This window comes from Amphiprion ocellaris, chromosome 23 (assembly GCF_022539595.1).
Source record: "Amphiprion ocellaris isolate individual 3 ecotype Okinawa chromosome 23, ASM2253959v1, whole genome shotgun sequence".
Taxonomy (NCBI): domain Eukaryota; kingdom Metazoa; phylum Chordata; class Actinopteri; family Pomacentridae; genus Amphiprion; species Amphiprion ocellaris.
Genome location: NC_072788.1, coordinates 8655403 through 8671144, shown reverse-complemented (window position 1 = coordinate 8671144; position 15742 = coordinate 8655403). Strand labels below are relative to the sequence as shown.

The 15742-nt window shown below is 39.8% G+C and overlaps 1 protein-coding gene across 10 annotated transcripts in view; it reads left to right on the top strand.

Moving 5' to 3' along the window:
- Positions 1 to 6941, top strand: part of LOC111567537 (nuclear factor 1 B-type) — a 66299-nt gene extending 59358 nt beyond the window's left edge. For all 10 annotated transcript variants that reach the window (XM_035947476.2, XM_035947477.2, XM_055007522.1 and 7 more), the window contains one exon: positions 816 to 6941. In XM_035947476.2, coding sequence (XP_035803369.1) covers positions 816 to 948 — 133 coding nt within the window. In that variant the 3' untranslated portion in view covers positions 949 to 6941. The remainder of the gene's footprint in view (positions 1 to 815) is intronic.
- The last annotated feature ends 8801 nt before the right edge of the window (positions 6942 to 15742 follow it).

Here is a 15742-nt window from a genome sequence, read left to right as displayed (position 1 = left end):
GCAGCATCAGACTTTAGAGGTTGTCTGCGTTTTGTCTCCCTTGAAAACAACTCCCATCCATCTTCCCCCCTTCAAGCATTTCTTCTTTTCTACTTTTTCCTGCATTTTTCATCACTTTCTTTGTCCCACGGTCGTCCTCCTTGCTGCTCTTTTTTCACGCGTGAGACTTTTAGCTGCTGCCGCTGCGAATGTTTCCCCAGCAGATCGGACAGGTTGTTATTAGTGAACCCGCGTCGCAGGTATACTTTAGTGAGAGCGGGTGATGCGAGAGGTGGGAGGTTGTTAGATGAGTGCACACTGGGGGCCTGTGGGGAAGAAAAAAGGGGGGAGGCTGGGGAGAGGGGGCTAATTATCTGACATCTACATAGCGCAGCACCCCTCGGGAACAACATGCTGTTTGTTCCCGCTCGCGTTTTCAGTTAGCACCGTTGCTCCCCAGGAACAATCACTGTGTTGTTTTGCCATTAGCGTGAGATGAATAGGGATGGGACAGCTTTGTGTAGGGACCCCCACACTTTTTACCCACAACCTCCCCCCACTTTCACCACCACCAATCACACTCATGCTTTTTTCTATACTGCCGTCAATGCACAGAGGCAGGCCTGCATCACGGCCCGCTCACATGACGTGGAATCACCTCAGATTGACAAGCTAGTGTTGTAGTCTGAATAGAGCAAACATTAGACCTTGAGGGCTGACAGCAGAGCAACTGTGATGGTCATTAGTGAGTTTTGATTGCACAAAGACAGTAGTAGCATTTGATTAATCGCTTTTTTCCTCTCTCTTTCTGTCTGTTTTTTCTCCCCTCTCTGCAGTCCTGGTACCTGGGCGAGCTTAGTTCCATTCCAAGTGTCGAACGGGACTCCGATTCTGCCAACAAATGTCCACCAGAACTACAGCATAAACATCATTGGTGAGCCCCTGGTCCCCGCTGAGACAGGGAACTGAACACACCGAGGATGGCCGGATGACCCCCGGGGTGGATGGGCGGGTGGGGGTGTTGATGGCGCAGAGCTAGCACTACAGGTGTCCGCAGCCATGGATGAAACCAGCAAAAGCAGCAGGTGCTGCATAAACCCCCCCTGCAAACTCCCCCAACCCCCATCTCACCCTCTTCCACGTCCCCCCACCCCCAAACCTCCAGCTCCCGTCCCTCCCGATGACGGAAACCGGCCCTGAAGTGAAGACGAGGGTTGGTTCAGAGGAAAGAGGAAAAAAAAAGAAGAAGAAGAAGAAGCTTCAGGTCTGCTGTCTCCTCGCCCGGCCCACACACCCACCACCCACCAGTCAGTTGTTGTGTTTGCAGAACTTTTCAATCCATTCAAATACTGTGATGTATAGATGCCTTAATGTTTTATTGCATGACACTCTAGTCTCTTAGCGGCAATTCCTACTATTTTTCCATGTTGGAGGAAGATGTAAAACCTAGATTTACACACACACAGACACAAGTGAGGGGGTCTGCATATTGACACCTGCCTGGTGGATGGCTCAGAGACTCTAAGCTCTCCAACACAGACCTCTTGAAAAGAGGCTTTCCCGCATCAAACGATTCACTGTGTACACCATAGGAACAAAAACATGTGAATTCAGAGTGTTTTCTTCTTCCGTTTGATTTCAGTTTACTGTGATACGACTCTTTGTTCAGAAAATGTGTTGACTTTGTTTTATTCTTTACTGCTACTTACTTTAAGAATTAATGTAAACACTTATGGTAAGAGTTGAGAACTCTTGATGCAGTTTTCAAAAAACACTAAATGCTAGGCTTGAGATTGGACCCCTCATAAAATAATTTGCAACTCCTTTACAAAAGGACATTTTTAAAAAAAAAAAAAAAAGACGGAGAATAAGAAAGTCGCGACAGAGGCAAGTGCAATTGAATTGTTGAAGGGAAGCTATCAGTCTGTCAGCCCTAAGACTCTAAAGGAAGGGGGATAAATATTAAATGTTTTATGGGTAAAAATGTTTAAGAAAACGTTTGAATTTGATTTCAGTCACATATCCGTCTCCTCGCATGAGAAAAACATCGAGCGTGAAAGGCAGTTGAAGGCAAGCATTAAGCTACTTGTGCAGCGCTGAGCAAAACCAGCACTTATTTTGAGCCCTTCCCATCATCGTGGGGAGAAATTTTTTTTAATTTATTTTGGGGGGAAATTTTTTTTTTTAAATAACCGAACATAAGTAAAGAAATGAGACGCACATAGTGTGTTAACGAGGCGTTTTGTTTTGTTTTTCTAAATGCTCACGATAAGATCAAGAGCATATGCATTTGGCCATCAGCTTCTAAAGCTTATGTTTACAAAAAAAAAAAAGAAATTATGGAAGTGTTAATTCAAGGAAAATTATTATTCATGCAAATGTAGCATACGCTTATGGCTAAAGCTACACTTTGTGCAAGGTTAACTCTAAAATGGAAGAGGTTGTAAAACTGAAATTGTGAAATCCAGGTGGTGGCAAATCCCTGAAATCTAGAATTGTGCACGGCATGTTCACAGCCATTGCCTCTCCAGTCCAGACGTATTTATACAAGGAAAATCTCTCCAATACTCTTAATTTGCACGATGACATATAGTCCACATTACGTGCCTTGCCTTTGAATATAGAGACATCACTACACTTGTTTTTGCTGCATTTATCATTATAGAAAAAAAATTAACATTTTTATGATAAGAATTGTTTTGTACTCTGAATGAAATTGTTGATTTTTAACTTCATGTACTACTCTATCTCACAGTTACATTGCATATCAAGGCTGTGTATAGTTGCCGTTTTAAAGTTTGTAATCAACCAGCATTTTTTTTTTCAGTATTTTTGGTGGTTTTTCTAATAACCTGTCATCTTTTGTTTTCTTTCTCTTTTTTTTTTCAATGCTCATTTTGTTCATCTTCCAGCTACTATTGTGGAGGGTGGAATTCAGAATTATGAAAATTATGCAATACCAAGTTTTGCCTATGTAGGTAGTGCTTATAGATGCGTCAATTATTAGAGGCTAGTTTGGAGATAGACAATATTGTAATGCATTTATTTTGTTGATATCGTTGTTTGTCGTTGTTGTTGTTGATGATGTTGTTGTTGTTGTGGGTGTTTTCCTTTTTTATTGACCAAAGTGGGGACTGCTTTCTATGCAGTGTAAGACAAGGTCTTTTTGTTTTTCTTTTCTTTTTTTTTTGGTTTTATCCTCTATAGCGTATAGGCCTACCGAATGACAGTCAGACATGTTCCAGTGTATTAGAATTCGCGAGTTTTAGGGGGAGGGGGGGATTTTTTTCTAGATTTAAAACAAACAAAAAAAATGCACCCTTGGTCTTTCTACGGCTGCAAAGTCACTGATTGGTCTACTGTGACTCTTACTTTCAACTTTCCACCTGGGGTGCTAGCATCTTGAAGGAGCTCATTTTTCACAGGAGAGACGGCTTGACTTGAGCGCGACAATCATTTTAAGGAATCATGTTTTTTCTGGCCTAGAATCCCATTAGATCCCTCCGATCTTACGCCGTAATATTCTGGATGTCGCCGAATGCAATTCCCAAGTAGATGCCTTAAACACATCAGTGAAGTGGCCTGTGACCTGCGCAACAATCACACACCGACTAATGCTAGTGAGACCTGTCCAAATCAGCTCCAGACAGGCTCGGGCAAGCCTTTAGAAAGTATTTTATAAGTAGTAGATTTGTATAAATGTATATATGATATGCACATACTGTATGTCAATCCCCGAGACACTTCCCCAGCGGAGCCCCGTAGAGTACGTTAAATATTGGACTGCAGAAGAATGTGTTTTCTAACTTTGTGTCCAATGGCCCAGTAGAAGCTTAAATAGAACCCACTAGAATTAAAATAGAGCACTTAAAACAGCACATAGGCAATCATCTTCTCTCCCGTACAGTGTTCAGAACGAAATCTCTCAGGCGTATTACAGGGCATTATTTATATCAATCACCTATCAGATCTTACCACTTTTAATGTAAAAATAAACAGAGAAAGTAATAACGGCGCCACCGATGCTGCTGTGACACCTTTTGCACTCTTTCCCTCACAATCGTGAAAGAAAAGCTTCCGTCGGAGAGGTGGTACTACCGAGGGTTCTCCAGCAAAAGCGGAGGGGCTTCGGAGCAGAAATCATTGTTAGGAAAAAAAAAAAGAAGAAGAAAAAATCCTCAAGTCAAGCTCAATCTCTCCATTTTCACCCAGAATTCTTATGCAGAAAAAAATACCTGAAAAAGTCACCCCGTTCTATGTGCACTGTTCTGTCTATTTTTTTTTTTTTTTTTTTTAGTTTTTTCTTTCACAAGGAGAAAAAAACTATAAGTGCTTTGCAGCCTTTGGCCATTGGAGACCCCACTGAAGTGCATTGTCCCCAAGTGTGTTTGTGTGTGGATGTGTGCGAGATAAAAATGTGTCAGGGTCACTGTGCTGTTGGTGTTTATTTGAATAGGAGACTGTACATAAAGGTAAATATCCTGATTGCGTCGATAGCAGTAGTCTGTGGGGTTGAACTCTGCTTTGGCAGCTTGAGTGTGCATGCGCGTGTGTTGTACGTGGGTGAATTTGTGCGCTGGATGTGTGATAGAGTGCCTCTGACACTACACAACGAGAGAACATGAGGGTCTTTCTATTGAGAAAAATGAAAAAAAAAAAGATGCCTGCCGTAGGACAGGAGTTTGTACACTGTAAACTTTCTGGGGAGTTCTTCTTTGAAGCCCGTATTTGTAAATCTTCATTTCTGGGGAAAAATGAGTCAATTCCATTTTAGGAAAAAAGAAAATTTAATTTGGATTTTTTTCTGTTTATTTGTTTCAGAGGCTGGATTTGAGTTAGAACTCTCCAGATTTCCCTGATTAGTAGAATCGAAAGTGTTTTCAGCAGGTGTTGTATTCCTGTTCGTAAAGTTAAAACAAAGGGGAGGGGGGTATTCTATACAGATCCATAAATATTAAAACAACAACAATGAAGGCTTTTTTTTATTATTGATAATATTATTTCTGAACTTGGTTAGTGCTTAGATATTTCCATTTGGGAAACACTTCATGAATATTTGAATTGTTGTTCTTTCATTAGTGTGGCCATAGCGAGTGTGTTGTGATTTCTCTCTTTTTTTGTTTTTTATTTTGGAAATGGGTGTGAATTCTTGTCCAACAAGATGGTGGTGTGAGTGTGTTTTCTCGTAGCAGCTGGGAAGTGGCATCACTTAAACCAGTGGAAAAAAAGGCCCCAGATTGCACCTGACCTTAAGTGAGAAGCAGGGTAAAATCTGCAGTGACAAACGTCCTTTGATTTGATGAATCTGTCAGATAATTTTTCTTTTTGTTTGTTTCTTTAAGAAAATTATTGCATGATGATTGGTGCTACGTCTCGCTGTGTATATCTGATTCGGCTGGCCAAAAAAATCTCTTTAAATGTCAGTAAAAGCATCCAGGCATCCACTCATTTTGCACCTTCCACATGCTGTCAAAGCCTGATGTACTTTAGAAATCCCTCCGTTCATACATTAATTTCAGGTGCTTCAGAGAAGGCTTCTGCACCTTCTAGCTGCGGTTGTGTTATTTTTGGGCGTGGTCTTTCTATCGCTTCACAGGGTGTGAATGTAGCCCGTCGGAAAGCTCATTTTTAAATAAAAGTTTAATCAGTGTTCAACCCATCAGCAGCTTCAAGAGCCCCGTTCGAGGCTGATTTTGACGCTCGCAACCACCTTATTTTGAAAGGTATTATTACAGCGATCATAGAGAAACAGGACAACTTTATGCAAGGAGGACCTGTGGCACTCATGCAATATGTGTGATTGTTCCTTTTTCAATGAATTTCACACATTCTGTAGAGGACTGAGAGGGCGAATACATGTAAGGGAAACATTAAATCTTCATTTTCATCCTACATGAGCAATACACATCTTCCATACTTTGGCTAGCTGCTAGTCACTTGGCATCAGGTTGTTATGAAACATGAAAACCAGCATTTTTACAGGATGTAACATTCACCAAAAGGAGACAAAAAGATAGCAATGCAGTGCCTGTTCACGCTGTCCAAGTGTCTGTTGTATATAATTGTAAAATGTGATAGACTTACTTTCCTATGTGACAAGAAAAAGAAAAAAAAAACAGCATCACACAGAACAGAATGTGGCAAACTCATCTGGAAATATGCTCTTTATTACTTCTCTGATGTTCTTTGGAGCTTTTTTTTGTGATTTATTAATTTTCTAATTCTGTCAGCACACAATGCCCACATCGAACTTGTTAAAAAAAATCTGATAGGAAATGTTCCTTCTTTTTCTTTCCTTTTTTTCCTGAGAGGGGGAGCGGGGCGGGAGGGTCAGTGCTACATCCAGCGCAGTGAAAGGATGAAATAATGTCTTTTCTCAAGATTAGTCACCATTTTTCTCTGCAGGGCTGATTTCTTTTTGGGTCTTGTGGCACTTTTACTTCCCTCTGCGCACACATTTTTACTCTATTTTAGGAATCATGGTGGAATTCTATATAACGAACAACAACAACAACACCAACAAAACAATATGTAAACAGTCTCCAGTAGTGATCGTAGTTACACTGCAAGTGTGTGCAAAGGTCTATGTATGTATCTGAATGTACGTTTTAGAGGACTTTTGGAAACCTTTTTTTTTGTTTTTTATCTTTTCATTTACAGTTTAGGAGCCACAGGTGTCCATTGTGAACTGTATAGCGAAGGCCTTGATATCCCTTCTTTTATTGATTTTAGAAGCGCCGAGCATTAGGCGATGCCTTCAAGCTGGTTACATTTGGTGCAGGGGCTAAAATTGCCACAAGATTAAAATCAGTGTAAATAAAGGCTCAACTTTTTGTGATTGTTACTGTTATATCCAGCCTATACTGCTAGCAGCTGTTTTTACTGCAGTCAATTACTGGAAGTGGATATATTTCCTATGCAAAACTGTTTAAACAATAAAATGAGCTATGCTACAAAAATGACTTCTGGATCGCGGCTCTTTCTTGTGTTTGTTTTGTTGCATTTGTTCCTCATTGGTTGTGAATGATTGCGACATGGGACACGACAAGACAGCTGGATGAAAATTGCCGGGGATTGCAGAATACGTTGAACTGTTGGAACTATATGAAGGGATAGGGTTGTAGGGATGCATGTAAGTTTATTTGTTGTTTTTTTTTTTTAAAGATCCAATGATAGTGTTCAGGGAATCCAGTGAGGCCCCCCTAGTCTGACTCTAAATGTAGACTGTGGGTATAAGCCTGCCAATGGCCACAAATTTCATGTAAATTTATCCTCTAACTCCACTATCTACATGTTATGGACTTCTAAATTCCCTTCACTACAGGAAACAACCACGTTTAGACACCGTACATTACCTGCTCAGCACCAAATGGGAAGCAAACAAAGTTAGCAATTAGCCGGTGCACACACTGTGTTATTTAGCAGCTTCACCTTCGTGTCGTCCTGCGGGTCAAAATTGACCTGTTTTAAAGTTTAAAAATGTGGGAAAAAAACATATTTTCATAGTGAAACTTCAGATTTATTTTTTTTTATTTCTTGCCAAATTTTTTTTGTTTTGTTTTTTTTTTAGAAAAATAAATTTTTAAGGGAAACTTTTAAGGAATTTTTAGAATTTTCTTCTTGAAGATTTTGCAGATTTTTATAAATTTGGGGAATTTTTTTTCCTCAATTTTTTGATTTTTTTTTTTTTAGATGAAGGAACAATATTTTTTGGTGGCCATAAATGAAGACAACAGGAGGGTTAAGATGCATTGTCTTAAAACAAGTCCCTCCATCTTGCTGAAATGTCACTTGTTAAGTGAATTTATCTTAAATCAAGTGGGATGAGACATTTTGACTAAAAATAAGACAACAGACTTGGTAAGATTTTGAGTTTTTGCAGTGTAGTCAGACTATTCTGTGCTGCAGAATGGTCTGACTGCATTAGACTAAGAGTCCCCAGGCTTAGACACCTTATGCTACACAAATGTAGCTCAAAATTATAAAATTAAGTAAGATGTTTGGGATCTCCTGGACATATATATACATAACCTGACCCCTTGACCCCTACAATAAGAGCATCTGGTGGCTCTGTTTTGCTGTGGGAACACTGTGGTCACAATCAGTAGAGTAGAGTTTAAGAGACTTAGACAATCAGTGAAAAGGTACATTGAAGTTATTCTGGTCCAACAAATTTATCCTTTAATTTGTCACCTATCTACACATATATATACTTTGGTACTTGGTAAGTTTGGGTACTTAATGCTGCACTCTGCAAACAGAAGCAGGAAATGTGATCCCACATGAAATTCAGTCATAATCAGTGTAACTGATTAGTCAGAAATTCAGACTTCCGATCTTGTATCCGGCAATGAATAGCATGACCTCATATCATCCACGTATATTTTTATTAAGTTATATTATTTCTGGAAGCATTTTCAGACTTTTGTAGGTCAAGGGGAGGTTCCATAGAAAATATGAATAACTTAATAACATGGCCAGCTTTTATCAAATTAAATGTAACATTCAACCCCCTCATCCTCATCCTATTAATTTGTGTTACAGTACCTTACACAGATGAGGACACCTGACCGGAGAGCGAAATAACTGCAATGTTCAGGATCATGTCACTCGGGAAGGCTTGTGAAAGAGCAGACTGAAAGAGGAAAACAAGGTTAGAGATTGCTGCAGAGGTGGAACAAGGACAGCGTCAGATCAGAGAAAAGACGACTACCGGTATTTGACTTTAAGTATTTAACTAATTGGATTTCCCTGATTCTCAGAAGTGTGTCTGTGACAGTTTCTCCTGAAAGCAAACATTAGTTTTCATGTCCTGGAGTGATCCCATGACCCTCCATACCCATGGCTCCATCACGGTATTACTCCGGCTAATCTACAGTAATACCCCAATCCCTGAGGAATGGGAGACAGACTACAGTGTTTGGACCAAAGCAGGATCAGGCTGCTGGGGACGTCGGTGGGTCATGCAAGGTAACATCCATCTGGGTCACTGTGTCAAGTACATGAAGCTCTGATTGAGTAAAGCCTTTCTAATGGGATTGGGGACACTGAAAGAGGCAAAAGTCAGGCTAAAGCACCAATTAAGTCTCATTAGGGCTCTGTGTGATGGGCTCAGGGCTCAGCTGGACACTTGATGACAACAACAGGAAGCGTCACCGGTGCCCATAAGTCCAGGTGCCCTGTTCGGAGCAGGGGCGCCCTCCTCACGGTGGTGAAAGCACTGCACACTGGCACCAGAGAAGCCCACCTGGCCTCAGGCACAAACCGGAGTTCATTTGGATATCATTAAAGAGGACCAACAATGTGGCACGCTGATATAAAATTACCCGATCTATAATGGTAATCATTATGCCATTTATCAAAATTGGCCAGTTGAGTCAACATCTGGCTTCAATAGGGGGGCTCTTGTCGGTGAGGGTCTTGGCAGCGTCTTGTACCCTACATATTTTCCACTCTCTTTTATCAAGGCCTGCTGTCAGTGATTTGACGAAGCTAAATAGATGATGATTTGGCCCTATTATGTTTCGCAGGGCTCAAGCAAAGGGGATTTGTTGATTGCCTTTGTGTTTGTCCATTTTTTTCCCCCTCCCTGTCTTTCAACCCTTATGGATCCAGGAGAGGTAACGGCGCCTCGTGGTTCTCCGACGTTGCGTCTGACTGTGAACCACAGAGAGGATGTAGAGGGGGGAAAGCACAGCGAGTTCTCTCACACAGACCTGTGAGTGCAGAGGCTGGACTGGGCTGCTGGACATGAGCCAGTGGCAGCACAAAGAACTCTGTCACATCCCCAAGTTTTATGGCACGACTATAATATTCATCTTGTGTGCTGTTGGGGGCAGGTAATGAATTAATCTGATCCTTTCGTCTTTTGGCATCAAAGTACGAGTCTAATGCACTTTATCTAGCAGGAAGTGATTAAGGCAGAATTTGTGCAGATTTATATTGTTAGTGTTTGGTGCAGACAATGTGGAGCTGCAATTTTCATATAAAAAGGAAACTGTACTCAGTGAAATAGGATGCAATCTGTCATAAGCAAAGCCACAAGGGAAAAAGTTTTAGGATCAGTATTTTACTTTTCCTGGGAAATATTAGCCAACCTACAGAGAGTTAGCAAACACATACTTATATCTGACTGTCGAGGAGATGTTAGTTTAGCTCAGCATAAAGAATATAAAAAAAAATCAAAACCTAGCTGTTGCCTTATGGCTATTGCCTAACTGTAGTTAGCTGTAGCTTTCTCTTTATGCTAAGTTATGCTGACTAAATAAAAGTCCCTTCAACTTGTCAAGAAATATTCCTGCAAATAATCACTATATACAACCAAAATTAGATTATTATATTTTTTTTTTTTTACAGGTTAAACAACCTATAAATAATTTGCTACTGAGGGACCTTTCTATAGTAACCAAAAGTTGTTTGTTTATTCAGAGAGACTAGTTATGTCTTTATGCTAACTCAAGCTAACTGAGTGGAAGTATTTGGCTGATCAAAATATGTTCCTGAAAATAACCCTCATATAGAAACAAAATTAGATTGTTTTAATTCATTAAAACATTCTATAAATAATATGTTCATGAGTGAGCTTTACACAGTAACCAATAGGTGGTTTTCATTCAGAGTAGCTAGCTGTTTCTTTATGCTAATTTAAGCTAACTGAGTGGTGCTAACTGGCCCAGAAATAGTCCTTCAAATAACACTCATATACAACAAAAAATGTATAATTATTATTTTTTACAGATTAAACATCTTAGAAATAATATGTTAATGAGAGAGCTTTACAGAATACTAAGTAGGTGGTTTTGATCCAAATAGACTAGCTGCTTTTTTCATGCTAACCTAAGCTAACTAAGTAGACGTTCCTTCAACTTGTCAAGAAATAGTCCCGCAAAAAACCTCTGTGTAAAACCAAAATATGACTTTTTATAAACTCAACAACTTATAAACAATGTGTTAATGACATAACTCTATAGAATAACCAATAGGGGGTTTTCATCCAGAGATGCCAGCTGTTCCTTCATGCTAGGCCAAGCTGGCTGAGTAGAAGTCCTTTTCATTTTTCCAGAAATAGCTCTTCAAAAATAAACCACATACTACCAAAATGTATTTTTAATAGTTTACACAACCTATAAATCAGAAATTAATGATGAAGAGCTTTATAGAGATACTAATAGATGGCTTCAATGGAGAGAGAATAGAGACTCTTTATGTTAGGCTAAGCTAACTAGCCGTACTGTAGCATGGAGTGTTTCTAATGGGGTTGTGTCCATATAAACTCTCCCTCTGGTGGTATTTATGACCTTCTAAGCTAAAGGTTCATAAGCTGTCACAAAATTAAATTTTTCAGTGCCTGGTAAATTCATTTTGTCATTGTCATTAGTTTTGGTTGTAGTTGTTGATTTAATATTTTAAAAAGATCCATTTTCACATGTGTCACCACTGTGTGCTCTGCTCTGATTGATTTCAGCTGTGTCTTCCAATCAGCCCAAGCGCATTTACAGCCTTTAACTTTCCCTCTTTTAGTTACCAGTTCATCCTGTTTACCTCCTGTTACCTGCACTGGTCCTTGGCTGTTCATCTACCTGCATTTCCCTGTAAGTGATTCTACATTACCTCAATGTTTCTTTAGTCTTTTATTACCATTTTGAAATGACATTTTTTCCCCTCAATTGCTGTTTTGTTAGATTTTTGGATTGATGTTGATATCAAACTGTTCTTTCTCATGCTTCTAAGCTCTTTTCATGAGTTAAAGGGATTTCTTGGTGATTTAACCCACATGTCCATCCTGTGTTTCTGCATTTGGGTTCAGCTTAGAACTAAATTATACTCTTATTAGAGTCATGTGGAATTTTTCTTCTGAATTTTATGATGTCTGAGGAAAATGTTGGAATTGTGGAGTCTAACATTAAATAAACGCTACGTTTGCATAATTAGTAATATTGTTTGTAGAGCAAATTTGTAAGTCTCATCTTATTTCTCTTTTGGAAAGTACTCGCTGTTGTTTTCAATCTGCCATTTAAGTAACACAGACTCGACTTGTCTTGAATATTGTTGCAAAACCTGCAAGTCTGCTGCTCCTACCTACTGTATGTTTACTCAGTACTACAGTTAATACGTGAGGATTACTTTGACGGGTGCATTCTTCCACTAGCTTATATTAAATTACTATAAAATCATTTTATGGTTTGTTAGGCGGTTGCGCTCTTTTGTGCTGCTCTTATGCCTTTGTTTGGCTGTTAATACTAGTTTGGATGTTTCAACCACCTCAAGGGATAACGGAGGTTGCGAGTCTCAACTGATGCAGTTTTTTTTTTTTGTGCACACAACATCCATTGTCATGAGCTTCTACTATGTACAAACAAATTTCTCATCTAAGTGTCAACAATACGTGTATATCATGCCATTGTGAAACTGTATCTTTAACTAATTAATCTCAGTGATGTCAATATGTGCTTCACTGAAAAAAACAATTTTAACTGGCAAGAAATCTCACAAAAGACCGTCTTTGAAGGGGCGCACAACAGCCTATGTTTGTTTGTTAGCTGAAGAGAGCTTGGGGAATAAGAAAAAAAAAAGAATGCACTAGTCCTAAATAGTACTCTCAGCTCCGTGTATTCCCACACAAATTTGCATAAATTTCATAGTCTAAGTCATGGACCGTGGCTGGAGCGTGTTATTAGTCTATCTTTAGGTGGTAGTACAGGCCGATCACACTGAGGCTTGTTGTTATCTCATTCAAAGCACCCTGGTGTTACACCCGGCGGATTGAGAGCGGGTCTTAAGATCGTGGGATTTGTTCACATATTAAAGCATGTCTGTTTGGATGCGCAGAAACTAAACAGGTGTTCAGTGTTTATGTGTGAGAGCGAAGGGAGAGAGAGGGAGAGAACTTGTGTGTGTGGTTGTGTGTGTGTGTGTGTGTGTGTGTGTGTGTGTGTGTGTGTGTGTGTGTGTGTGTCTTTGTGTCGGTGTTTGTTCATACATAGGATGAGAACGCGCTGTTCATGTGTGTGTTCATGTGTGTGTACATGTGTGTGTTTGTGTATGACTTGACAGAGGGGGTGGGGGGGGGGGTGCTTTATTGAAAAGTACTCCTCTCCTCCCCTGTTCAACATGCTGGATTAGCACCAGCAGTTTCCCATGGAGTCGTCCCTCCCAGCCCCCTGCCCATTTGCATAAGGCGCAGACAGGCGGAGATGTGACAAACAAACCTGGCACACAGCGCTGGCTGCCTCCTTTATAGTCCATGGGCCCGGACCCCAAATTTCCACTATCGGCACCACTCAAGGTGACCAACTCTGTTTGGTATTTTTAACTTGCTGTATGTATCTAGTTTGCATTTTGATATGATAGCCCTTGCAGACTCACAGCTTAATATGTGTTATCACTCGTTTAATGGACACAATGAAAGAGTCTGAGCCAAAAGTCCTGTCAACACGACGTAATTCAATGGGATTTTTCCTCATTACGAAAAAATAAACGCCACATGCTACACATCATCATCTGTATTAATAACTTTACAGCACAGAACAATACTGTAACAAACTTGAGACAAAGTGATAAGACAAAACGACAAAAACCAGACACAAAGCGACAAAAACAAGACATAAAATGACAAAAACAAGACTCAGTGACAAAAACAAGACACAAATTGACACAAGTGAGACATGAAATGACAAAAACAAGACACAGTGACAAAAACAAGACACAAAACGACTGAAACAAGACACAAAATGACAAAAACGAGACACAAAATGACAAAAACAAGACAGTGACAAAAAAAGGACACAAAATGACAAAAGCGAGACACAAAACGACAAAAGCGAGACACAAAACGACAAAAACGAGGCACAAAATGACAAAAACAAGACACAAAACGATTGAAAAAGACACAAAATGACACAAGTGAGACAGAAAATGACAAAAACAAGACACAAAATGACAAAAACAACACAAAATGACAAGACAAAAATGAGACAAAACAGCAAAACAAGACACAAAATGACAAAAACAAATAAGCATGATAATACATACAGACAAAAAATACAAACAAAAAAAATACAAACAACAAATGCATTCATTTGGGTCTGATGTTTAATTGTTAAAATATATTACCCTTTCTCAAACAGTTTCATTTGATTACTGACTCATATTACATGTGATCTTTGCATACGGTGAGCTCGAGCGAACCCACCTGCACACACTTTTCACGCCGAGAGTCCAAACTGTATGAAATTAAAAGCAGCACCAGGCTTGAGGCTTGAGGCTTGAGGCTTGAGGCCCGGCGTTCCTCCTGGTGATCATAGTGATTCACAAGTGCAGGAATGCAAAGGGCTGAAGGAGGTGAGGAGGGCTTTCAGTGCTCTGTCATTTGGACAAAACTCCCCTGAATCAAAGTATCCTCCCCCCTCGTTTTTCTCTTCCACCAAGATGGTAATGTTCACCTTAAAACATCTTTACTGTACTGTAGCTACATAACGCAGCTCTCTGCACTGCTGTCTGGCTGCCAAGTTCCTATCAAGCCCCTGATTTATGGCGCTTGATGCATTCCTTGGCCCTGGCGAGGAGGCAGTTTAGCTGAAATATGAGAGGAGATGCAGAGAACACACTCAAAGTGGATTTCGCTTCAGCCTGCCTGTGCACTGCAAAACTGGTGCGGCCGTAAAAAATTGCAAACCTGAGAGACGACTTGAGAGTATTTTCTTAAAAATCGAACAGAAATCTCATCGACATGCCGTGTTGGGGCCCATAACAAAAAAAAAAGAACTGTACCCCAGCTGTCATAAAACCCACAAAACCCCCTTTTGTTGGTTGCGATGTGCGGCTTTCACCCTCCTAAATTACATTGGCATTAAAAACTACAACCCTTTCCCTTTTCCTGTCCACTTACATGTAGAAAATTGCATGCAGGTGTATGCACAAAAAAGAGACCAACACCTTTTTTAGTAGTATAAATGGCTTTCTTGCTTGTGCAGTAAAGACCTGTAATCAATCATAACAGCTTTAACTCTTGTGTCGTCCTGCAGGTCAAAAACGACCCGGTTTAAAGTTTGAAAATGTGGAGAAAAAAGTCTATTTTCACAGTGAAACTTCTGATGTCCACATTTTCAACATTTCTGGGAAATCTTTGAACATTTCTTGGTGGAAAAAAAAGAAATGTTAAAAATGTTCTTAAAGAAAATATTAAAAGTTTTACTGATATAGATGTAATCACTTTAGATATTTTTAGGATTTTTTTGGAAGATTTTTACTCATTTTTTGAAAATATTTACAAGAATTTTCTTGCCAAATTTGGGGGATTTTTTTTTTTTTTTTAAATAAAACTTTTAAAGAATTACTGGAGTTTCCTTCTTGAAGGTTTTGCAAATTTTCATAAATTTGGGGAATTTTTTTGCAGAATTTTTGGATTTTTTTCAGTAAAGGAAACAATGTTTTTTGGTGCCCATAAATGAGGACAACAGGAGGGTTAGGGAGCAGTTTGTCTTCATTTGGGTCTTAATGCAGAATTGCTGATAACCTGGAATCAGATAAGCAGAAACAGACATTCCTGACCGAGGAAAAAGTCGGAATACGAAGCGTCCGCCGTGTGCCTCGCATTGCTTTGTCTGCTCCCGAGTTACAACAGCGTGATTACATGCTTTATTAAGTGCTGAAGTGCTCTCCCTGAGTAAAAGCAGATGTCACCACAAGGTCTGTCACTGAGTCTGGATCGAGGTGCCTGTGGTCAGTGTCTCAGCCTGCCTGGAGCTCGCTGTGGTTTCCCATC